General features: G+C 42.0%; 1 protein-coding gene and 2 non-coding genes across 7 annotated transcripts; all 3 read right to left on the bottom strand.

Moving 5' to 3' along the window:
* Positions 1-782: 782 nt before the first annotated feature.
* Positions 783-21,805, bottom strand: eif4g1a (eukaryotic translation initiation factor 4 gamma, 1a). Of its 5 annotated transcripts, none has more exons than XM_063460995.1 (33): positions 21,364-21,805; positions 19,583-19,709; positions 19,397-19,483; positions 19,172-19,204; positions 18,242-18,262; positions 17,762-17,932; positions 16,119-16,218; positions 15,131-15,241; positions 14,099-14,250; positions 13,795-13,884; positions 12,924-12,993; positions 11,928-12,833; positions 11,739-11,827; positions 11,437-11,626; positions 10,907-11,040; positions 10,217-10,336; positions 9,473-9,841; positions 9,116-9,262; positions 8,792-9,028; positions 8,477-8,581; positions 7,341-7,619; positions 7,140-7,257; positions 6,951-7,050; positions 6,311-6,609; positions 6,083-6,204; positions 5,817-5,989; positions 5,593-5,718; positions 5,229-5,310; positions 4,999-5,097; positions 4,519-4,662; positions 4,315-4,396; positions 3,931-4,071; positions 783-2,274 (listed from the first exon to the last, which is right to left on the bottom strand). In XM_063460995.1, the coding sequence occupies exons 2-33, from the start codon at positions 19,655-19,657 to the stop codon at positions 2,093-2,095; spliced, it is 5,154 nt and encodes a 1,717-aa protein (XP_063317065.1). In that variant the 5' UTR covers positions 19,658-19,709; positions 21,364-21,805; the 3' UTR covers positions 783-2,092. The 5 variants fall into 5 exon arrangements, with proteins under 5 accessions (XP_063317065.1, XP_063317067.1, XP_063317066.1 ...); XM_063460997.1 differs by having other exon boundaries at positions 14,102-14,250; XM_063460996.1 differs by having other exon boundaries at positions 19,583-19,705.
* Positions 8,670-8,744, bottom strand: LOC134617868 (small nucleolar RNA SNORD66). The gene has a single exon (XR_010091738.1). It is a non-coding gene; the product is annotated as a small nucleolar RNA SNORD66 (small nucleolar RNA).
* Positions 9,354-9,431, bottom strand: LOC134617869 (small nucleolar RNA SNORD66). Its single transcript, XR_010091739.1, has one exon. It is a non-coding gene; the product is annotated as a small nucleolar RNA SNORD66 (small nucleolar RNA).
* Positions 21,806-23,801: the final 1,996 nt, after the last annotated feature.

Genomic DNA, 23,801 nt, shown 5'->3' with positions numbered 1-23,801 from the left:
CATTCCTCATTGATTTCGGTTCGCACTGACATGCTGGCATCACAGAGGTGCTGCAGATCCATGATGCAAATCTCCACATCCACCACATCCCAAAGGTACTCTTTTGGATTGAGATCTGGTGACTGAGTACAGCGAGCTCATCACATTCAAAGCCAGTTTGTGATGATTTGAGCTTTGTGCGTTGTTGTACTGGAACCAGCCATCACACTTTTCTGTTGCACTGTTGTGTCTGCATCATTCTGTTCTGTCTGGTGTTGCACTCTTTCTTTTTTTTTGCAGTTTTTGCACACCTGCACTTTATTATGTAGTCCTGTTTTGATTGTTATATGTAGCACCATGGTCTTGGAGGACCGTTGTCCTGTTTCACTGTGTACCGCACATGGTTGGAATTACAATAAAGCTACTTGCCCTGACCAGACGATGGGTACACTGTGGTCTGTGGTCATTAAAGGATGAACACGGTCAGTAACAATACTCAGACTGTGATGCTGAAGTCATTCTTAGCTGGTACTAAGGTGCTTTTCCCATATTTGTAGGTCTGCATGGACAAATCTTCAAAACTAGAAACTGATTGCAATATGGATCAGTAAAACCATAGTAGAGGGACTTGTTTTTCGTCTCATCAAACACGTTTCGCTGTCACACACGTCGACCCTGTGTTAACTTGCACATGAAATGATGAAAACAAAAAAACAAACTGAAAATAAACTGGTCTGGTTTCAGATGAGAGTGGCCTTAGTTCAACGTAAAATCATCATCAGAGGCAAAAACCAAAACTCGGCTCAGCAACTTAATAAGTCCTTTATTTGCAATGTTCCATTACCTTTCCAGTTTCCGATGCAAAAGAAGCAATAATTTTTTTTTTAAATAACGAAAGCGAAAAAAAAAAAAAAAAAAAAAAGGAAAGAAAATATTTACAAAATTCAAATAAAACTAATAATCAATGGATTATCTAAAGCACCTCTCTGCATCCGGACAACTGCGGTTTCTGCTGGATAAGGAGACACTGCAATTACATCAGCAATTTGTTTCTGAAAAATAAAACTGAAAAAGTTTATTATCATCATCATCATCATTATTATTATTATTATATATTTACAGAACGCTCCTGAAATCCTGAAACTAGTTTCCACTTAAAGTAGAAAAGGCTTTCGGATCATTTCTGTCTTTTTTTTTTCTTTTTTTTTTTTAAACTTTATATATTTTATCAAGTCAATTTTCTGTAGATTTCAAGTTTTAACGGTGATTGGGTCGTTAAGTGTCCTCTACAACAGCTCAGGTTTAAGTACAGAAGAGGTAAAAGATGAAGAGTCAGTCAGTGTGGTTCACTACTGGGGGATGGGAGAGAATGGCTTTAAAGAGGAAGCATTAAGACCACCCCCTAGTAGTCAAGGTCAAAGGTCAACATCAGCCCTCTGTGTTTCTGTCCTCTGCTAGTTTATCATGATAGGAAACAAGAGAAAATAGACAACCTTTGCTTTAAAAACTCCGTCAAATTAAGATTAGTTCATGTACACTGTAACGTTTTGTCCACTGGATCGTTAATAGGAACACACTTCAGTCATGCTGCACACTCCGGAAAAGGACAAGGACATAAGAGCCGTGTCGGGACTGAACAAATGTTATGGCATGTTGATAAACCCCCCTCCACCAACCCACCCACCAGCTACACTTCACGCCCTGCTGTTTTGTAGATCAGAAAGGTTGTTTGTCATTAGAATCATCTAGAGGGGTGAAAGAGCAGCCCGTTGGTTTGCTTTACTTTGACATAGAAAGTTTCGTAGTGATGTGGGATACTTCACACCTCGCTAATGAGTAATCCTGCTGAAACCTGCATTTTCAAGTTTGCTTTGATGAAGACACTTGCTGTGACAAGCAGGTGGAGAAATAATGAGGAAGCAGGAGAGGGAAGGTAGAAAAGAAATGATTGTTTTTCTGAGTCCATCCCTCCAAAAAAAGAAGAAAAAAAAAAGGAACACAATAAAGATTTATCCTCATTGAGGATTGATTCGAGTCTGCCTCTCTGGCAATACTGTCCATGACTCGCCGTGGTCGCCTGCAGAGCTCTGGCGGCAGCTTTTAGTTCAGTATTTTAGTCCTTGTCAGATTCCTCCTCGGCCTCGCGGAGCCAGGTGAAGAAGCCGGTGACCGACTTCAAGGCCACGCCTTTGCCTGTCTGCTCTGCCGGGTCTTTGCTGCATTCCCATTCGTAGAAGGCCTCCTCTTTAATGACGTCCTCATCATACAAGGCGTCAAAGAACATCCGCAGCAGGTCTGCAGAGACAAAATTAGAGCATTATAGAAGCTTTATTAACAGCTCCATTTTAAAATTGTTTCATTTGCATTGAGTCAGGGATAGCTTGAAAAGCTACAAAGAGGTAATCAGTAGGTCAAATCCTAATTAACACGTTTCTTTTAGTGATTAGGCTTTTCTGTCTCAACCCTCCAATCCAGTTTATAACGCCATTTAAAAAAAAAAAAAATCACCCCAAGAATGTGTTTTCTACCAAAATAGACCGCTTCCATTACTTTACTGTGTTCAGGGAAAATGACTCAGGCCCAACCAGCAGTAACATTACAAAAACCTTCAGTCTCATCTTTAAATCTTGATACAGCTGCTGTATACATGATGATTTTAGCCGTTTTCACCTTGAACAAAAACAACCTGGAAATACAGGCAGATCTTTTCTGATAAGGAGCTGCGTTATCAAGACATATCAACAAGGTCCATTTTCTTGTTTTTAACCCCCCCCCCCCAAGCTGCACCCAACAGCACACAGAGGTAAACATTAAACATCTCTCTCTATGAATGATATCAAGTCATTGCGATCCAGAGAAACATTCCTGTCAGGGAAGAAGCTGCAATCTGTGTTTGGCAAAGGGAATTTTACAGATCCTTTATTTATCCAGGTAAAAACTCTCGCAAACATTAAAAACATCTTTTTAAAGAATGATCTGGGAAGCAAAAATTACAACAGAACATTGCTGATCTATACATATTATTTCAAGTGGTCAAAAAGGACCGGATTGATTAGAAAGTAGATACAATAATGCAAATTTATAAAGATACTTTGTAACAGTTGATTTCGTAGTTTTCACTTAAAAACTGACTTTAAGTTTTTTTTTCCTTTCTTTGGGGAAACATGAACTTTGTATATGCCAACAAGACTGCTTAGAGTGACGTGAAGGCTTTTTAAAATAGACGGCAACATAAAGAACCGAAGCATTGAATTTCCAGCAAACAGCTGATTTGGTTACATGTCCCTGCTCGATTACTCTGAGCGACAGCTACTGTCAGCTGAATTTGAAACAAGCTCACAGGAAAGATTTCTGTTTGATTTGTGCTCTTCAAACAAGCTTACTGGACTTTAGTGACATTTAAAAAAAAAAAAAATCTTCTCTGAAATAATTCAAAGACAGACTTGGAGGGAGCGAGACTCATCCAGAGAACATTTATCACTAATAGTTTACAAAGGCCAATAAATTTGCCATCTTGTGCCATTATCTGAACCGATTTATGGTATGTTCCTGTCGGATCAAGAATCCAGGTTAAAAAAAAAAAAAGAAATCTCAGAAAGCTGAGTGACATCATCAGTGGGAGGTATATCTCATCACTCATCCATGTGACTTCTTTAAGTTCCCCCAACCTTATAATCAGCCCAGCTGCACGACTGAAACCAGTATCACCGCATTACAGTAAGCCTTGACATCAGTTTCGTCTCTGCTGATTCTCATGAAATTTGGGATCATTTGCTTATGTTGCCAAAAAGACGCAACAGCTGAGGAAACCACATTGAAATGACACTTTGAATCATTGGCGACTTTGACGCCTGGATTTAACAGATGCTTCAGTATCTAAATATTTATAAGTGAACCAATCAGATTTGTATGTTCGGCAGTATTATAGTTCACTGTAAGTGGGAAACTCACGAGCAGGCTGCTCCATGTGCACCATCAGAGCCTGGAGGGCGTACAGGGCCTGCAGCTCTTTCTGCTCGTCGTACAGGTATCTCTGCAGCAGAGAGGCTCTCTGGCTGATCTGCTGTGCGTCCACCTTGTACGGGTTGTCACCTGAAACGAAGTGAACAAGTTTTTGTTTAAACCAGAAAGTGTGATTTTTAAAAGTAAGAGCTATTAAAATTTACTATAAAATAAATCAGTTTTAATTTATTTAAAAAAACAACAACTATATTTTCCATACTTCAGAATTTGAGCTTGGGTCGTTGTGAAAAGGAAAAAGACTAAATCATAGACACACACAGAAAATAACGTGGGAGAAAAAGAGGCAGCTCGTGGTGTATTAGTCATACTTACATATGATAGCAGACTGGCACACTGATGTCATCAATGCTCGTACAAACTGGTTCGAAGCAGTCTGCTGCTCGTCCAAGTTAGCCTGAAAATAGAAAACAAAACGCAGTTGGAGAGAGGGAACATGAACAACACTGAAAAATAACAGCACGCACAAAGTGTTCAGGTCTGAAAACACTCTGTACTGCCTCACACACTCACACACACCTCGATCCAGTCTCTGATGCGTTGATTGTTGGCCTTGTCCTGGAGGAGTCTGTCCAGCTGTTTGCTGATCTCCTCTCCGCTGAGGACCTTCTTCTTACTGGCCTCTTTCGGCTCCATCTCCTCTCCCACGGTGAACTCCACTTTCTGAATTACAAAATACAATGTGTAAAAAAAATAAAAAAAATAAAAATAAAAAAAGCCTGAAGACATGGAGTAACTTGCTTCTAGTCGTAAATCCCCACAAGCAAAAATCTCTTTTGCTTTCATCTCTGCCCACCAGGTAGACTCCAGCTGTGTTTGTCTGTCTTTGGTGCTGTGCAGGATGTGCTGCTTTCTCGTTACCATTTTAAGCTTTGTTGTTACAAAATAGACCAATTATAGCTGCTTTAAATGTATCCTAACATTTTTAGACCACTAAACAAAACTCCAAAAGTGCAGACAAGTGTTTTATCGTCTAAAACCTGAATGTGTTGCACGTACCTGATCGGTGACAAACTTGTTGACGTCTTCATCTTTGGGCAAGAAGTCGTTCCAATTTAGCCCAGCCTCTGTCCACAAAGCCCCGACCTTCTTGGGGGTCTTAAGAGGGGAAAAGGGCCAGATAATCAAATATCTGTGGCTTTTCTTTTTTCTTTCTCTTTTTTTTTTTTTTAAACCAAAACCAAAAAACATGTGCAACACAAGGTAATAAAACGAGTGTGTTTGGTTACCTTTTCTTTACAAAGCAACTTGAGGATCTGTACCAGCAGCACGCCGGCCTTCTCCAGAGGCACAAGAGGCTTTGAGATCTCCCTGAAGACACAGATGCACTGAATTAAGCTCCCATTTTTCTTACAGCTGGATTATAATTCAGTTTATCTTATTTTAAAGCTGGAAATAAGTGACCTAGTTTTAAATTTAGCTTAAAATCTTTATTTCCGAGAAACACCGTCAACAAAAGAATCTCTGGAAAACGATTCCAACACTATTTATCAGTTTAAAAACGTCCATTTCCATCAGACTGTATTCTAAAGTCAAAGTATTCGAGTTTGCTTTCACTTATTTGAAATGTGACCGCTGACATTAAGCTCTCACCTGAACAGCTGTCCCATAGGGATGCCTCCCTCGTGGAGCATAGGAGTAATAAGCTCAGCCAGGTAGAGCCAGATGTGAGGTATATCTATGGCCATGTCTTCTGCTACCTCCAGAATCTCTAGTAGCCTGCAAAAGAATCGGCTTTAGTTCCATCTGCTCGAGAACATCCATCGAGGGTAGATTTTAGTTGAAACCAGGCAACGTTCTTCCTGTTACATGCTTACCCTTTGTAGTACTGCTGCGTGGGCAAAGTCCCTGCCTTTACAAGCTGGTGCAGCAACAGGCCCATGTGTTCCCGAGCGATGGTGCTTCGTTCAAGCGTCGACTCCAAGCCGTTCCGCACGAACACGTACAGCAGTGATGTGCTATTGAGCTCCACCACACACTGCAATGCCTCCTACAGCACCAGAGTGACACAAAGCAATGCTGTTAACACAGTTCACTTCTAAACATGGAAGTATAACTCTGATTGTTAAAGGCGAGTCTGCACCTTGACATCATTGATGTGGAGGTATTCTTCAATGATGGCATGCGACTTCTTCTCCACTTCCTCTTCAGTCAAGGCAGGTTTAGGGAGAGATGGAGGAGGAGTGGGAGCGCTCTCACGCTTAACTGAAGAAAAAGGTAAAAATACAACTTGAAGCTCATTGTTCTTTATGTCCTTTTCTTTAAACCACATCTTTCTCTATTCAACTCATTTTAATTCTTTATTTCATACCTGGGACGAAGTCACTACCCTTGTCCCGACTTCCTCTATCTCTGCTTCCTCGGTCTCTGCTTCCCCGATCCCTGCTTCCTCTGTCCCGACTGTCTGTCATGCTGGCGACGCGGCGCACAGATTCAGTCGAAGACCTGCCATCTCCTCCCCTCCCGCCGCGCTCTTGCGACTCTCTGCTGAAGCTTCTCTTGGTGACTTGGTTCGCTTCCCGTCCTTCGCTGCGATCAAATCGGTCAAATCGATCCCTGTTGCGGTCGCTCCTGTCCCTGTTGCTCCCACGTTCGCGGCTTGAACTCGACCTAATGACAAAGGAGACACACAAAGAGGTCATTTTAACACACTCAACCAATTTGTAATCATGCTGAACGGTACCACTAAACTTTTTGTATTTTTTGAGACCGCAGTAGGCTCTTGTATACAAAGGGGAGGCCAGATGGAGGAAGATTAGTATTCAAGTGGTCGCCATCTGCAACCTCACAACTAGATGCCAGTAAAATGTGTTTTGAAAAAATGTGACATCAACATAAAGTAAAAAATAAGAGTGCCTATGATAAGTGATAAACTAAAATTTGTGAATTAAGTACTCAACTAAAGCAGAAGCAGACTAATTAATGAGAAAATATTTGTTGCTTCTGAGTACCTTTGAGGAACTCTGCGATCAGAGTCTGTTGAAGACATCAATGACCCAGACTGTAGGGCAGAGAAGCGGTTGAGAGTGCTGGTACCTGGACGCCCAGAGTCTAGAAAAATGGAAATGAATAGATTAAGAGCCAAACCACAAACAGCCACTAAGCAATGCTGTGTTTTAGAAGAAAGCTGAAGGTCTTACCCTGGTCTCCACTCGCTGGTTTAGCTCCAGTTCCTCCGCTGCTGCCTTTTCCCCAGCTGCCCCACATGCCTTTGCCACCCGGAGCCAACAGCTGGTTGTTGAAATCCATAGCACCAGGCTACAGGGAAACAAAAAAGTTATATTCATTCTCAAGAGGCCTGAGGAAGAGCTCAAGCCTTCACATGAATTTTCAGACGTTACCTTTGTGATCTTGCTTAGGCGGGTGGTGTCGATGGGTCTGTTCTTGGAGATGGGGACTGTGTTCCACCCCTCATCCTGAGGCTGGCTGGTCCGGCCACCTCCTGGTGTGTGAGGGCCTCGGCTGCCCATGTTCCCTGTGAACCTGTCTCTGCTTTCCTTCTTGGACATGAGCTGCTGCTGGACTTTCATCTGTTCCCTGTGCTCCTCCATCTCTGCTTCCTTGTGAATCTGATCAATTGTCTTAGGACCCTGGTCTCCTCTACGAGGCACCCAGTTATTCTGTGGATCAGAGACAGAAGACAATTAACACCCGTGAGCCACTCTGGGGTGTTTCCTGTCTGTGTTTTGGATTACATTTGTAATAGTACAAATGCTCTGATAGGAGAACCTGAGACAGAAAGCACATCCACCCTCAATAACACAGTTTTACGGGCCGTGCGTCAAAGATTTTCATTTTAAGCCCTTTGTGACATGAAAGAAAAGGGGGAAAAAAATGAAATCCTTGTTCTATTCTGCAGCTTCAGTATGATCAGCATAAACCGCTTTCCAGTGTCCCTCCTGTTCACAGCAAATCTCTAGAGCGGAACAAGAATTGTCGTCGCCAACTGCAGGCCAAGACGTTGGAGATGAGATACTGAAAGGGCAAGCAGCTGAATGTTATCAAGAACCACCACACCAGTAACATGGTTTGATATCCAGCAGGTAAGGAAATATGAGAAGGAAAGAACTGGGTCTAGATGATTTGCAACGTGAACACCGTAAACTTTCAAAATAAAAGTGAGGGGTCTGCTTGCTGGCAAATCTATGCCTGATGATGCTGATGATGACGTTCTCACGGACAGAAAAAAAATTAAAAAGTTTTTTCAAACTAACCCTTTACCCCTTTGAAGCCTACCAGCAGTAACCCGTGAAGCCCTTTTCTGAACAGAGTACTCACTATCTTATTTTAGCACTGCTTATAGAACAAAACAACTGGGTGTGCACCAGAAGTTTGTGAGTGTGGTCTCTGCTATGCAGCTAGCCTTGTAACAAAACCTTCAGACTGTACTGTATATAAACTACTAACTCAAGTCATGATAAATGCTGGCTATCAGTTCTTTATTGCTTTAAAATGTTGAATATGATTTAACAATTACCCTTCTGAGGTCCAAAACATCTTGCAGCATGAAGCGGATTCTTGATGAAGTCTTTCTCTCTTTAATGATCTTGTCCATCTGATTAAAATACTGATCCATGCGAGGCTGTCGGGGACACAGAAAAGAGTGCATTTTATGAGGTACAGGTACCAAATGACAAACTGTGTGTACCTAATGATACATCGAGAACTGCCTCCTCAGTTCCTCAACCCATCACTAATGATCAGTGGCCCAGACACGTGGCACAAAAACAAGGTCATCACAGGAGACATCTTAACATGTACATATATCAGTGTTAGTCCATGCTTTACTTACCTTTGCCTTCTCAAAGTCCAGGTCTTTACCAATAGTGGACAGCAGTCTGCAGAGACACTCGAGAGACTCCTCATCATGATTCTTAAGTAGTTTCACGACACAGTCGTGCATGATTGGCTCTGTCAGCATCTTAAGCTTAAACAGTTCACCAATGAACTTTATGTTGCCCAGTGAGCGGCGTCGAGCTTTATCTCTGGCCTCCTCCAGCTCTACCCTGAAGCGCTCACGCTCCTCACCCTGCAGGCGGATACAAGTTTGTGCTTAGTGTACGAGTCATATGACAAATTTACTCTAAATCTGAACAGTGGTTTTGACAGTTCTTACGTCTTTGGCAGCCTCCAACTCCTTTTGCTTTTTCTCAAAGATCTCATCATCATCCTGGTCCTTCTCAAACTCTTTCTGGCAGCGGTTGAGCAGCAGTTTGCGGAAGTTCACAAAAACTCCTGGCTTGTCTGAAGTGGGGACTTTCAGCTGGTGGAAGACAACATTCAATGTCACCAGGGGGTTTTAACGCACGTTTTCCCATTCAACTGCATTTAACAAATATGTAGCTGAGAGTATGCTCCTTCAGTTCCTCAATACCATCACAAAAAGTTCAGTGGCCCAGACACGTGGCACTAAACAGAAGTCATCACTAGAGCATATGATCAAAGCACTACATCCAACCTTCACTAGACTCACCCCCATAAGGCAGCGGCACATGTTGGCATAGGCCACAGAGAAGTTGGGCTCTGAGATGGCCTTCTCAAAGATGAGGTCGATGGCTCCCTTCAGCCTCTCCTCAGTGTCTATCGTCAGCTCTGTCACTTGTTTCATCAGCTCCTGAAACTTCTGTGGTGTCAGCTTGTTGAGGATGCTCCGCAGACGCTTGAACAGCTCTTGAGTCTTGGCCTGTTCTGGGTCTTCCTCTTCAGGCTCCTCAACACGGCCACGCGTGGCCTTTTTCACAGAGGGCTTCCAGGCCTTCTCAGCCTTGCTGAGCTGCACGTCGTCATTTAGCGACATGCTGGTGATAATTTTTTTGGTTTGAGAGCGACGGGGCCCGGACGGCTAAATGGAGAGAAACGTATAAATATTTTAAAAAGCTAGTAGGAAGAAACGTCACTAAACAAAAAGTTTACGCTAGAGATCGCTGCCTTTACAAACAGCTTGTCTGCCAAACGTAACATCACAACTGCTGGCATTCATTGCACTTTTGTGTCATGTCAGCTCATAATACACCTCTTTATCTCAAAAAACATCAGACAAGTACACCAGCACGTTGTAGGAAGACAGGCACAGAGGGAGATTGTTTTACTTCAGGGCATCACGTCTCAAGTGCAAAAGTATAAAAACGGTGTGCTGACGACACAATTGGTAAACCTATTAACTATAATGCAAGTTAATGCTTAAAAGTGTCTTTTAAAAACTGTAAAATTAGCTAACCGGGCCACGAGGTCCTCCCACTGATCTGCTCCCAAGGTTCCCTAAATATGAGGGAGTAAAATCAGGACCAGTGTTCATCAGGCGAGATGGGTCAGCAGGTCGTAGTGGAGTCTTGTTCACCTGTAGTTAAAGAGGCAAAAATAAATAAAGGAAAAAAAAAATCACCCGTGTTTTCACACAAAGTTTAAAATACTGGCAGTCGGCAGCACTACCCCTCAGCCTCCTAGTAGATCAACATCTGGTATCAATGTGAAAATCCTAGATGACTTTGTTCTCAAGTTTTTGCATTCACAAGATTTTCAGGAAACTTCACCTCTGACCTTGAACTTTAGGACAAGGTCACTGAAATTCAAACTTGGAGAGTTTTAGCAGATGCATCTACTCATGTGAATTTCAAAATCCTACATCGCCTCATTATCGCATTTACACCCGCCCACTCGCTCGCTCTGTGTGGTGACAACAATACCCCGTCAGCCTTTAACAAAGCTGTGACGGCCCGGCACAACGCATCAGGTTACAAAAATCGGGAGTTGCACGACTGGCTGAAGCGCCTCAAAGATTGTGGTGCACTTCATGATGTGAGGTCAAAATTTACAGATGAGGGGTAAAAAAAAACAAAAAACTGCCATATTCTTCAACTCAATTTGTATCGTTTCTACGTTCTTTTACACAAAGCTCAACATCACCTACCTTATCCAGCACCACATCACTGATGATAGGCAGGCCCTCAGGCTTGTGCATACTGGCGCTGATGAACTGGCAGCGCAGGAGGAACTCCCTGTCGTACCGCTTCTTGTCCTCCGGGTTTATCGGCTTCCATTCTTCTGCATAACGTACAGGAAATATGCAAAGGCACATGATTAAAGGCACACTACAGTGAAGGCACAGCTTTACTGTAGCTGTATTCTGAAAGATGGCTGTGATAATCCACTCTGTCAGTGCAGATTCTTTGAAACTAAAATAATAAAACGATGACGGCACAGGAGAAAAACTATGAGAGAAACTAAAGTCACCATAAAGAGATTTTCACACTGTGCTTAAATCAAACAAGGCCTCATCCTTTCGGCACAAGGAAAAAATATTCTTAAAATTTAATGCTGAAATAAATTATATTTGCCCTAAGACCAAAGTATATACAGAGTTTTATCAGTTTAGCTTTAGGGAAAAGATTAAAACATTTAAAGATTTTTTTTTTAGCCTTTTAAGCTTTCAAAGCGTACCTTGTTTGTACTGGTATTTCTGCTCAGTTGGCTCAGGTGTGGCTTTAGACTTGTCAGGTTCTGCATTCTGCTTGTCCTCTTTTTGCTCCCAGGTCTCATCTGCCACTTCGACAGGAAGTTCAGCTGGTGCTGGAGCTGGAGGGTTGGCCTGAGTGGGCATGGGTTCAGAGGCAGGCTTGTCACCCTGTTCCTGCAAAAAGAAAGAGAAGATCAAGTTTTCTAAGAACCTGTTGTTTATTGAGAGTAAAAGATGGACACCCAGTATAAGAGCTCTTTGGACTGTCGTCTGATTTAACACAAACCTCTGTGAAGGCATCCAGGAGATTACCAATGGCCTCCTTCTTGTTAAACTCTTTCATGTTCTTTTTCTTCTTTTGCACATACGTAGCAGCTTCAAAAGGAAAGACAAAGTGATGACATTAAAATTCAGATAAAACAAGATTAGGCATGTGACAGCCTGAGAAGCAAGGGAGGGGGGAGATTAACTGTACCTTGCATAGTAGATTCTTCTGGGCAGCTAACAGAGGCAGGAGGGGTATCCTCACTTTTCTTCTTGCACTCTTCCTCCTCCTCCTTCTTCTCCTCAGCCTCCTCTTTCACCTCCTGGGCTGCTGTTGCCGTTTTAGCCATAGGTGTGGATTCCTGAGATTGAGAAGCGTCTGGCTGTTTGTGGGGCGTAGTGTCTGAAATTGCATTATCCTTGGGCAGTTCTTCGGTCTCCTGAGGAAGGCCGTTGGGGAGAACAGGCTCTGCTGCCTCAACTTGTGTGGATTCAGGTTCGGGGGTAGAGCGCAGAACAGCGTTCTGGGTCTGTGGACCAGCAGGCTCCCGTGCAGGTGGGGGAGGCTGGGAGACTTCAGTTGCCGTTTTTGTAGCCATTTCTTCTTTATTCTTTCTTTCTTCTTCAAGGTTGGAAGAACCTGTTGCTGCAGCCTCAGCTGCAGGCTCCAACTTCGTGGTGGCCACCTGCTCTTCTTTTTCCAGCTTCTTCACTTCCTCTGTTTTTGCTTCTTCCTTTTCTGGAGCCTTCTCAGCTTGAGCTGGAGCAGCCGGTGGTTCCTCTATTTTCACAGGGGCTTCTGGTGCTTCTGAAGACTGTGAGGTTGCAAGAGGAGCATCTACTGTATCAGAAACGGTAGTGCCAACTTTATTTACTGCCTCAGCAGGAGTAGTGGTCAACGTTGCTCCTGGAGGAAGGGAAGGAGGAGACTGCTGGTCCTTTATCAGTGTGGATGGCACCTCAGTAGTAGCTATGGGGGCTACAGATTGTGCAGCTAACTCAGTAGGCAGCACTATTTGGCTGTCCACTTCCTGTTTGCTCTCCAACACAGGCTCAGCATTTGCCGCAGCAAGAGAAGGAGGGGTTTCAGCACTAGTAGGACGCTCTGTGTTATCATCTGGACAGCGAGAGACGTGACAATAAATGACGAGAAAAAATTTACAGTCATTTATTTTTCACCAAGTCAAACTTAAGAAAATATACTCACCTCTTCTCGTCTGTGCAATCACAGGCTGGGCAATTTCCCCATTGACCTGTGCAGGACTTGCATCTGGTGCCTGCAATCACAAAGCAATAGCGGCCTTTAATAAATAAAATAGAAAACCCACTACACGGGTTTTTAACATTGAGCATCAACACACATTTGGTACAGTTTGTTACAAGTTTTTTTCTTCCTCACATTTGGTGGATATTGTCTGAGGTGATATTGATTCAGACCCGTTTCTTTGAAGGCTGCAGTGTCACTCAACTCTATTAAAAAGTGATTCGTTTGTGTTGCCCGTTTCCCCTCCAACTAGCGATTTTCAACTTTGGCAAAAACTCAACGCATCAGTGCATATTTGTTTGCATTTGCTTTGACTTAGTGAAACTGACCTCAGCTGTTCTGACTATTAGAAATTACCATGAAGATAAAAAAAGACATCAACACAGTCGCAGATGTACTTAAAAAAATAAAAAAAATCCGCAACGGTGCCTTTATGTACAGATAAATTCATATTCCTTCCTTTTTAAAGTTTAAAAAAAAAAAAAAAAAAAAGTGAGAGCAATGATCACCTAACAACGTCTTCTTTTGTTGTCTTTTTATAACTTACCTTTGTTTTGTCTATATAAAGCAAAACGTTGACTTCACATTGAGAAAAATTACTTTGTTCTAAAGCAAATCAATTTACAGTGAAGACAAAATGAACATGAGAAAAACAATGAAGTTCTGTGCTTTACTGTATTTTTAATTTACTTTAAACACAGAGTACCACATGTCAGTACAAGATAGCCAACTATATTTTAGATTTCTGATAAAAGACAAATGTACAACACCATCATTACTCTATTTAATCAGTCACTTCAAAGTAAAGTCTTACCTGTGGTGTCGGTGTGGTGGAGGACATTACACCCGACAGGATCTCGTGCGTGATATCGCGTCCACCCTGGTTGGGGTCTCGTATTGTTATCTATTAGAGAAAAGGCAAATGACATTAAAATACAAACAATGTGCAACCATCCTGCCACTACTGATCTACAGCTGCCGACCCCCATCATGACAAATACTATTGTTGTTTTCAGGTTAAAAGGGAAAGTTCCACATTGAACACACAATAGAGTGTCTCTCCATTCAACATTTTTGACCTCATTCAAGAGGTGTGCTGTGCTTTTGTTGGGACATACTACCGGTCTGCGTTCTCTCTTCATTAGGCCTTGTGACTGTGCAGGGGCTTGCTGAGGAGGCGGGACTTGTAGCTGTTGCTGGGTGGACAGCATGACCGCTGAAGGCTGGACAGATGGGGGATACTGAGGCGGAGTTGGATAGTATGCTCCAGCTGTAAAGTTGAAATGAAACAAAGAAAAGAAATTACAAAATAAATCATAAAAACAACTCAGAATAAACAAGAGTTTTCAAGAGTTAAAACTAAAAGAAAATCTGTATGTACTTCTATACTTTGAATAAAAGTACATACAGATTGAGTTTTTTTTTTTCTACATTGCTGATAACTGTTGGGGAAAAAATGTAAAGGTGCAATAGCAAACATTTGTACATGTACACAAAGTGTGGTTTCAGATATAAACGTGTACTTAAAGGCTAATTTGTTGGTTTATTTTTTATGTTTTTGATCCACATTATATATTAAGTTAACAACAAAGTCTATGAATTAATGATGGCTGAATTTGACTACTACACAACACTTTACTACTTCTGTCTACGATACGTGATGAATTATAAAGATTGAAACAGCCCACTTTACATTCAGTTGTGTAAGGAGGCATAACTGCCATTTGCTCTTTACATTCACATCTGTCCAGACTTTTTAAAGCAATTTAATGGGCTGGCACCAGAAGCTGGAGCCACCAATTCAGCATCCAGCCAAATTTAAACATTTACAAGTAGTATTGCTGTACAGTTGGTTTTTGACCCTTTGTATACAAAATTCCATTTATTTAGCTTCTTAAACAAGAAACAAATGGAGAAAAAAAAAAAGCCATACTACCTAAACTGTCATCACCACAGAGGCATCACTAGGCTACACGCTAAAAGTTTCAGTTAAAGTTTTTCTCTGTATTTGCTACAACTACATTTAAATAACATCCATCGTCGTGTGTACGTGACCTACACGTACAAAATCAGAGACAGGAAGACACGGTTAGAGACAGGAAGTGCCACAGAAGCCTGCTGACCACCACAAAAGCACACACACTACTCACCGGGGTAGCGCTGGGAGGCGAGAGGCGCACCGTGGAGAGAGAGACGGCCGTTCTCTCGCCCGCCCCCTCTCCCCCCGCCACCCCGCCTCTCCCTCGCGGCAAGAGAGGGCTCTGAACCAACGCAGCAAAGGAGAGGAAGGGAGTGAGGGACGGGAGAGGGAGGAAAGAAGGAGAGGGCAGGAAGAGACAGATGCAGAATGTGTTAATGAGAGGATCCAGAGGAAGCAGGGTGTTAAGAAGGTCCCATGAAATGAACAATGCCTCTACTGTACACTTACCTTGTGCTCTTGGCATATATTTATTTTCAAATAGTTCAAATTTTGAAGTGCACTACCATCACACAAGGGTCTTTATAAGCAAATACAACGGGGGTTTTAACTTAGCCAACAAACCCCCACTTATCTATACGTATATATAAAATATCTGTGCATTAGTACAAATGTACTAAAGCAAATCAGTTTTTGTAGCAGTTGCGTTTCCTGCTTAAAAAGTGCAGTTCATTCATATTTAAATAGGGTTTCTGGCAACGTTAGCTCCCACACAACTCTTCTGCTGCTGTATGTAGACATGCAAAAAAGGAGAAAACTGCGGTTTCAAAGCCATTTCATGGAACCTACAAGGCAGCGTAAGGTGCAGAAAACGAACACAGGCCAAAGCAGAATTAAGCCCGACTACATGCACATACAGCAGTGTTTGGACTCAAAGGCATATTAAAAAAAAGAAGAAAAAGAAGCACACACAGAGACAGACATACTACAGCAACAAAGACAATTAACCCCCATCACAGAAAAAATAGAAACAAGAAAACAACCCACAATCAGCCAAGCAAAACCACCCCACATTCAGGAATACTTTACAGATGAGGAATTCTGCATGTGGATGTGGTTTTAAATACGAGTTAGAACTTCTCCATTAAGTTCTGTGTTTAAACTGGACGCGTTTGTGGTTCGGCTTGGTTGTTGTGAGTCTTGGGGTTAAAAACCCTTACCATAAGGAGGGTATTCAGCAGGGCTAGTTCCGGTATAGAAGTTTGCTGTGCCGCTGGTCACGGGATACTGCTGGGTAGGAGGCATGTATGGAGCTCGGTACTGTAGAAACAAGACAAACAACAATTAAGTTTTGAGAGCCTCACTCCAAAAACCTCTATTAAGAGGACTTTCAAATATTAATGTAGCTCATCGTAACAGGTTTTCAAACTGCGTGTCTCTCCCGTCCTCACATAGGATAACAAGCTTCAGACGAATTTCCACACTAGCGCTGGTATAGGAGAAGTCAAAACCGAAAGCAAAGAAACTGCCAAGTTTTTTGTTTTTTTTTAATACAAAGTCTCGTGTTACTACATGTCGTCTGTATAATTTGTGAATCTCTGAGCTTTTGTAAGGTTATCATTAAAACAGCAGTAAAAACCAACACAATTATATACAGTGTTCTCAACTCAGCTGTGATGGCAGCAGCAGTGGGAGATTATGCCAAAATAAATAAATACATTTAAATTGTGAGGTGCACAACCAGCAGAATCGGCTGTGATGTCACCTTCATTTTTGGGTGTGGTTCGCTAAGGACTGGAAGGTGGGTATAATGAAACTCTTTAGAAGACACTTTGGATGAGCCATCAGAAGGACTCCTAAAGCACTGAGTTTGTTCTTCACTATTAGCGCTTTTTCCACTAGTAAGTACTTGGCACAACTCGGCTTGGTTTCAGTCGTTTTCCATTACACCGTAGTACCACCTAATGTGCATAGGGTCGTTATAGCAACGTGGTCGAAGGGCCTAGGACGTTATTTGTACCCGACACAAACAACACAACAATGGAGGACATCGAGGTGAAGGTATATCCTTGTTGCCGGGTTACAAAAGTGGCCATTTTGTGAAGGAGATGCTCTCATGACTTAGAGTGACACTATTGACCAGTCAAACAGTGGCATGCAGTCTATTGACATCACATTTTCGGATCAAGGGAGAGCATTTGGAACCCCAGCCGAGTACCAGGTACTAAAAAAAGTACCTGGTAGCGCCACCTAATGGAGAATCCTAAAAACAGAGTCGAGCTGAGTACGTACTAGTGAAAGAGGGCTTTGTGTGTTTATACACCACTCTGCATTTAATTGTTAGTTATTCTTAATCTCTGGCTCTCTTGCACAGAATGTCTTTTGTCCCGTTTTCCTCCCACCACCCCCAACTGGTCACGGCACACGGCCGCCCCTCCCCGAGCCTGATTGTGACAGAGGTTTTTTCCTGTTAAAAGGGAGTTTTTCCTTTCTGCTGTCACCAAGAGGGTCATTTGATTGTTGGACATTTCTCTCCATTGTTGCCGGATCACTCTACAATATAAAGCGCCTTGAGGTGACTGCTGTTGTGATTTGGTGCTAAATAAATAAAACTGAATTCAAGTTTAAAATGAAAACTGACACTAAAGACACCAAACTGACATGAAGAATACTGCGACCTTCCAACATTAAACATACAAACAATAATGAAGAGCAATAAGCTCAACCTGTTACTATTAAATTCAATTCATTCCGAAGGTACTGTGACTTTTTAACACTTATATTTGGGTGACTGCAACTGTTATGATAATTACGTATTCATTACTTGGGCTGGCTGCAGAGTAGAGCTCGTGTGTGCACTAACCTGTCCAGAGGGAATGAAGTAGCCTTGAGGAGAGCCAGCAAAAGGTTGGGAAATCATCATCATTTGTGAGCCGGGTGGGTAGACATGAGCTGGTGCAACAGCTCGAGGGCCACTATTTCCCGGTACCCTTGGAGCACTGGTGGCCATGGCGGGTCGGTTCTGATAGTAGCTCTTAAAAGAACAAAAACAAAAAGATGAAGACTGCATCATATCAGCAGCAAACTTATGGTTCTGCCTGTGCATTTCGTAACAATGGTATTCCTAATTCTTGCTTTTACATTTTTCTGTGTTTTTGATTCGAGTTGCGCACACGCCCTTACCCTTCACCTGGAATCTACGCACTCACAGCAACTGCACATGTGCACACTAAATTCAATTCTGGGTAACTTGGGAGTTTAAATTATCTTGAAAGTCATGACTTCCTGCCACAATGAGGTTAGCACAAGTTAACAGGGGAGGGACGAAGAGAAAAGCTGTTACCTGTAATGCTCTGTATCCACCCTTCAGCCGCGCAACACATGAGCAAAGAGCAAGAAAGGGAGTAAGATTAAGGTGAAAATGAGGACCCGACACAATGAGGGGGATGTCTGAATTTACAGAACGAAGGAAGAAGGGAGGAGTATGAGAGGTAGCAGTGTGCCTCGCAGTCATGATGGGTACGCTCAAACAACTACAGATGCACATGCAATCGATTCTGGACAGATCATTATAGAAACACGATCCCCTTCTAGTCCTGCAGGGCCCTACTTCTGGTAGGCTCAAGAATCACATTAAGGGCTGCAGGCACATGCAGTTTAATTCATTTTAATATCTGGTGGCAACAAGGCCCTTTATCACTGTGGGATTAGGACAAATGTGGTGATCAATGCAAAACAGTGGCGAGACGTGGGCTGTTTTCAAATGACAGCCTGCTGCACAATTTAGACCGTATCAGAAATGCTTTCATTTTTCAAAATTTTCACAATAATACAATTCATGTCTACAAACCAGGTATTTAAATAAAACATGATCTGATGCAAGATATGCTGACTTGGTACTAAATTAAGATGAAAGGGGAAAACAAGGACTGAGGAAAAAGGAAAGAACTTTGGGGGACACTGGAAAAGAAAACTGTGTAGAGTTGAATTTTCAGCTCTTTTTAATTTACATCATAGACTCACTTGCAAAACGTAACTTGCATTAAAGTTACATAATGTTGATTACACAATCTAAGGGCTTTAATAATAATTTAATGTTGCAAAAGAGCTCATTTGGATTTGAATGTTTTTTTTAAAGTAAACTAATCTAAATGGATGTTTAGAAGGGCAGATCTAAACACTCATCTTATCTTCTTTCCCAATTTGTATCTGAAAGCATGCATTACACTAAGGAGACAGAGGGGATGTGATGAAAAGTAAGGGGTGTTAGTACCTGTTGATGTAAAGTACGGGGCCCAGTAGCAAACTAGGACAGCAGAAGAGAGGAAAGAAGTCAAGATTGACATTCAAGGACAAAGACGGCAAATAGCAGTTATAACACACACGCCGAGGCAAAGCCTTACAGCAGAAGAAGCTATGTCAGAAACTGTTGTGAAAGAGCAAGAAAGAAAGGGGTTCTCAACCATATCAACAACAGAAAGCATGCTGTGAACAATACCTGTCTTGGCTGTGGTGCAGAGTTCATTTGTGGAGGTGGAGGGGTTGCAAAAACAAGAGAAGGTGGCTGTCCAGGGCCGTAGGCAGCCTTAATAGGAGAGAACAGAAGAGGAGGGAGAGGGGGGAAAAAGGTTACTAAACTCTAAACTACCAAAATAAATAAATAAACTATGTTAGTGGGTCTCACCTGTGTCAATCCAGGGGAAGGGGCAGGATTGGGGACAGAAGTGGGTCCCGCTATAGGCTGTGGTGGTTTGTTCATTTCACGTTCTTTTATGGTACTGCATTAGGGTGGCGATGTGGTGCCAGCCTTCCTGGGGGGAAAGACGAGCAAGAAATAATGTCAAAATGAGAACATGAAATTACTTTTTTTTTAACATTTGCAAGCAGGCACTGATATTCCAGGTCTTTGTTAAAAATGCTAATTACAGCCATTGAGGTTGGATACTAAAGATCACTGTAAGGAGACATGTTGAACCTTTAGTGTAGCAACATCTAACCAAGCAGCCAGGGTGTGGCCTGCAGTTTCGCCTATGATAACACCACCACCTCCCCAATCTCGTTCCCTTGCATTTTTACAGAGCTCATATGAGGAGGCAATTAGTGTCTTTCCCTCCTCCATCCTTGATTAAATCAGCTGGTAACACAATTATGTGTTTTATCTTCTATTCAAAGCTTAGGTTGAGTAGATAAGGGTTCAAATTACTTTAAAATAAATGGCTGCCTTAGACACCAATGCTAATTTGTCAGTTATTAAAGCTCACACGCACGCTGTTTTTGAGTGAATCTAAGAAAATGGATACCTCAGGTCAAAGTTCATTTACTGTGTGAACAGAAGCTAAACCCCCCCCCCCCCGTGCAAATAAACCATACAAAACTCAATACTGACTGCCGTTTTCCCATGAGTAAATGACGGCTGCGGGGGGTTGAAACTAAAAAACAAAAAAAAAATGATAGAATTGCTTTTAAAAAATGAAAACTGCCGTAATAGCAGGAGACGTGTCATACACCATCCACCTGCTGACACAGTGACTATCGTCAGATGCTAGCTGGTGCCATGCTTCTTTTTGACAGGGCTTCAATGCTTCCATATGGCGCGCCAGCAGCGATGGCTAACGGGCTTATGATTCACGATTAAATGTAAACGGTCTTGTATTAGCTGACATTTACAGTAAAACACATTTTTTTATGGCCTGCTAACGAATCAGAGATGCCCCGGCGAGGTTGGCTGGATCGTTAGCCCACAGCCGGCTAATGTTACGTGTCCCACCATCACAGACATTTTACTTAGTTACGCTACGTGGCTGAGTCCGCATTTAACCTCAATGTACACAGAGCCCGGCCGAACAGTTTTACTGTGCTGATTATATGAATACACATTTATACTCAAAGGCCGGGAACAGTGAAGTAGTTAGCTTTGTCAATAATGTTGCAACACGCGACAGCGATTAGGTTAAGTTACAGTCATGCTATTGTTGGTTAACATTGGCTAGCGGTTAGCGGGGTGTTACAGGCCCGGCGACACCAAAATGAAACCGTGTACCTGATGTTCATGGTTAACGTGGCCTAATATTTTGGCACTGAGGGCACCGACTATAAGACAAACTGTAAGGAAATTGACCCAGATCGCAGTAAACATGGATTTCTTTTTATTATTTTTTTAACCGAAAACCGAAAAAGCGTTAGGTTAGGGTTAGCCATAGCTTTCCCACGAAGCCCACCGAGATAACCAAACCAAAACAGCCAACGCTGTTAATTTAGTTAACTTTAGGTTAGCGTCAGCTCTAAATTAAAAAAAAAAACTGACGGAAAACACTCAGATAAAGTAGTTTTACCGGGACCCAGGGGAGGATTAGCCTGCTAGCTCTGCTGGTGTGTGTGGACGGTCAGGGCCTGCTCAGCCCGTGTGCCTTTCACAAAAATGCAGCCCCGCTCGGGGAACTAGCATACCGCCGGGTTTCTTCTTACCAGGAATTATAACAGTTACTGTGTTGCAAGGTAGGAACTCGGGGAATCAGCCTCGGCTCAGTCTTCTGTTAATGAAAGCGGTGGTGCTGCAGTTTCCTTGTCCTTTAACTCCAACAGAAAAATGATGCCCTTCTTGGCTAATGACTTAGCGAGCTAGTTAGCTAACCGGCAGATGGGGGAGAGTGCTAAACTGTCACTTCGGTTTAAACCCCCAGGCGTGCAAAAGTGACAGTGCTCAAAATCAAATAATATAGTCCTTCGGGAATACTATTGACAACTCCGATGGCCCCAAGAAAAGCCTCTGGACCGCAGGTCCATGATCAAGGCGTCGATGGTGATGGATTGCCGGTTAGGTATATACACAAGTATCGTGTGAGGCGGCTCAGAGAGAGGCCATAGTGCGATGTTTCTCCTGTGCGAAGCCGGTACGCCTCCGAGTCGCATGGGTAACTTCCGGGGAAATTAAAATTTGATGCAGTTTCCTTGGTCATGTGATGCAGGAGCTTGACTCATTTGATCAACCGAGGCCTCCGTATTCAAAGTGAGTCATTATCTGGAACAACACTAAGCTGATATCTTTAACTCTTTTACGGTGTTTTAAAAAAGCGCATTTGAGTACTTACATTTCCATCACAGCTGGGACATGATGTTGCTGAGTAGACTGTGATTAGCCTCTTGTTGCAGAAGACAATGAAGTTAGCTTAACTTTATTTTACTGCATCATGTTTGATTGGGAATCTGATCATTTCTATTTATTTAATGTTAATCTGTTTAATACCATGAAATAATTACTAATGTATCTGATATTAATTTTGAGTTGTTTAACAAAGCAGTAGTAAGGGAATATAGTACAGTACTGAGCAAAAGTCTCAAGCCATTCATATATATATGAAATATGTGCAAGCATTCATGGAAATAAAGTATATACCATTCCCATTGTCTTTAGAATCACTGTCCTGCTTGAAAATGAAGCCGATTCCAATGGAATGCTTTCCAGGTGGTATTGCATGGTAGATCAATGGATCAGTCCCTTCATCATTGGCTGAAATGCAGCCCAAAGCATGACACAGCCTCCACTGTGTTTTACTGATGGCAGTGTACACTCACTGTTGTACCTCTCTTCTGACCTCTGTGCACACTCACAATGATTTGACGAAAAATTCATATTTGGATTCATTACTGACCTGTTGGCAAGGTTATTATAGTTAACTGAAACGAAACTAAAAACTGATATTGTATGGGGGAAGATTGTTTTAGTTTTTGTTAACACAGCTAAAAATAAAAACTAGACCTTGAAAAACAATTAACTTGTCAACTTGGAAAACTAACTAAACTAAATAAAAATTGTTAGTTTTAGTATTTGTTAATGTGGTAAAATGTGGTAAAATTTGTTGTCATTGTTGTGTTTTTATTGTAATACCTGTTCTTGTGTAGTTTTGCATACCTCAGCCTTTTCTTATTGCTTCCATTTCTTGAGCATGGTTTCTTGACAGACGGCCCTCCAGTGAGACCATATCTAATGAGGTTTCAGTGAACAGCAGAGGGATCAACTGAGGGCCAGATGTGTCTGTCGGGTCCTGTGTCAGGTCTTTTCTGGAATATTTTCAGATTTCTTCAGAAGATGACTTTCAAAAACTTTTCATTTGTTGTTGATACTTTTTCAGACCTGCTACTCATTCTTCTGTCCTCCACTTGTCCAGTGTCCACAGATTTTCTTTAAGGATACACAGCACACCGCACTAAGATATGCCAAACTTTCATGTTGTGCCAAGAATACTATTTATTTTATGCCCATTGTACAGTGTTGCCATTAGCCTTTTTTGTGGATTCACCCAAACAAATGGCAACAAACTATATGTTTGGTCTAGTTTTTCAATGTAAAGATATATAAAAAGAAATATAAAGAAATAAGGAATGGCTCAAGACTTTTGCTCAGTGCTGTATAGATATAAAATTTCCACTTTGGACTGAAACTTGGATGTTTCACTATTTTCTGACAATATATAGAAAAAGTATAAAAGTATTCAGCAGATTCATGAAAAAAAATCAGCTCCAGCATTAACTGATGTAGTTTTTCTTCTTTTTGTCATGTACAGTACAGGGTGAATATTCCTAAATATACTGCATATCTGAATAGAACTAAGTTGTGTCAAATAGGAGTCATATTCCAAAGCTCCTTCTCCCATGTTTAGGTTAATCCAACCATGTGTTTGTTCACCAGCCAAGTGTTAACAGGGGTTTCCAGAACATGCCAACCTGCTGTGAAGTCTCTATGATGGAACAGCTTCACATTGTTCATGCCACAGGATTTTGATTTGAATGTAAATTATCCAAAAGTCTTCAAAGTATCCAAAAAGCAGAGGGTGCCACATTGTCTGTGCGATTCACTCAAACAGATTTTCCTCAAATTATGTTTATTTATTCATTTGCCTGTGAAG

This window comes from Pelmatolapia mariae, linkage group LG18 (genome assembly GCF_036321145.2).
Source record: "Pelmatolapia mariae isolate MD_Pm_ZW linkage group LG18, Pm_UMD_F_2, whole genome shotgun sequence".
In the NCBI taxonomy this organism is placed as follows: Eukaryota; Metazoa; Chordata; class Actinopteri; order Cichliformes; family Cichlidae; genus Pelmatolapia; species Pelmatolapia mariae.
Note: the sequence above shows the minus strand (reverse complement) of the source record. Positions and strands in the feature narration are given on the sequence as shown.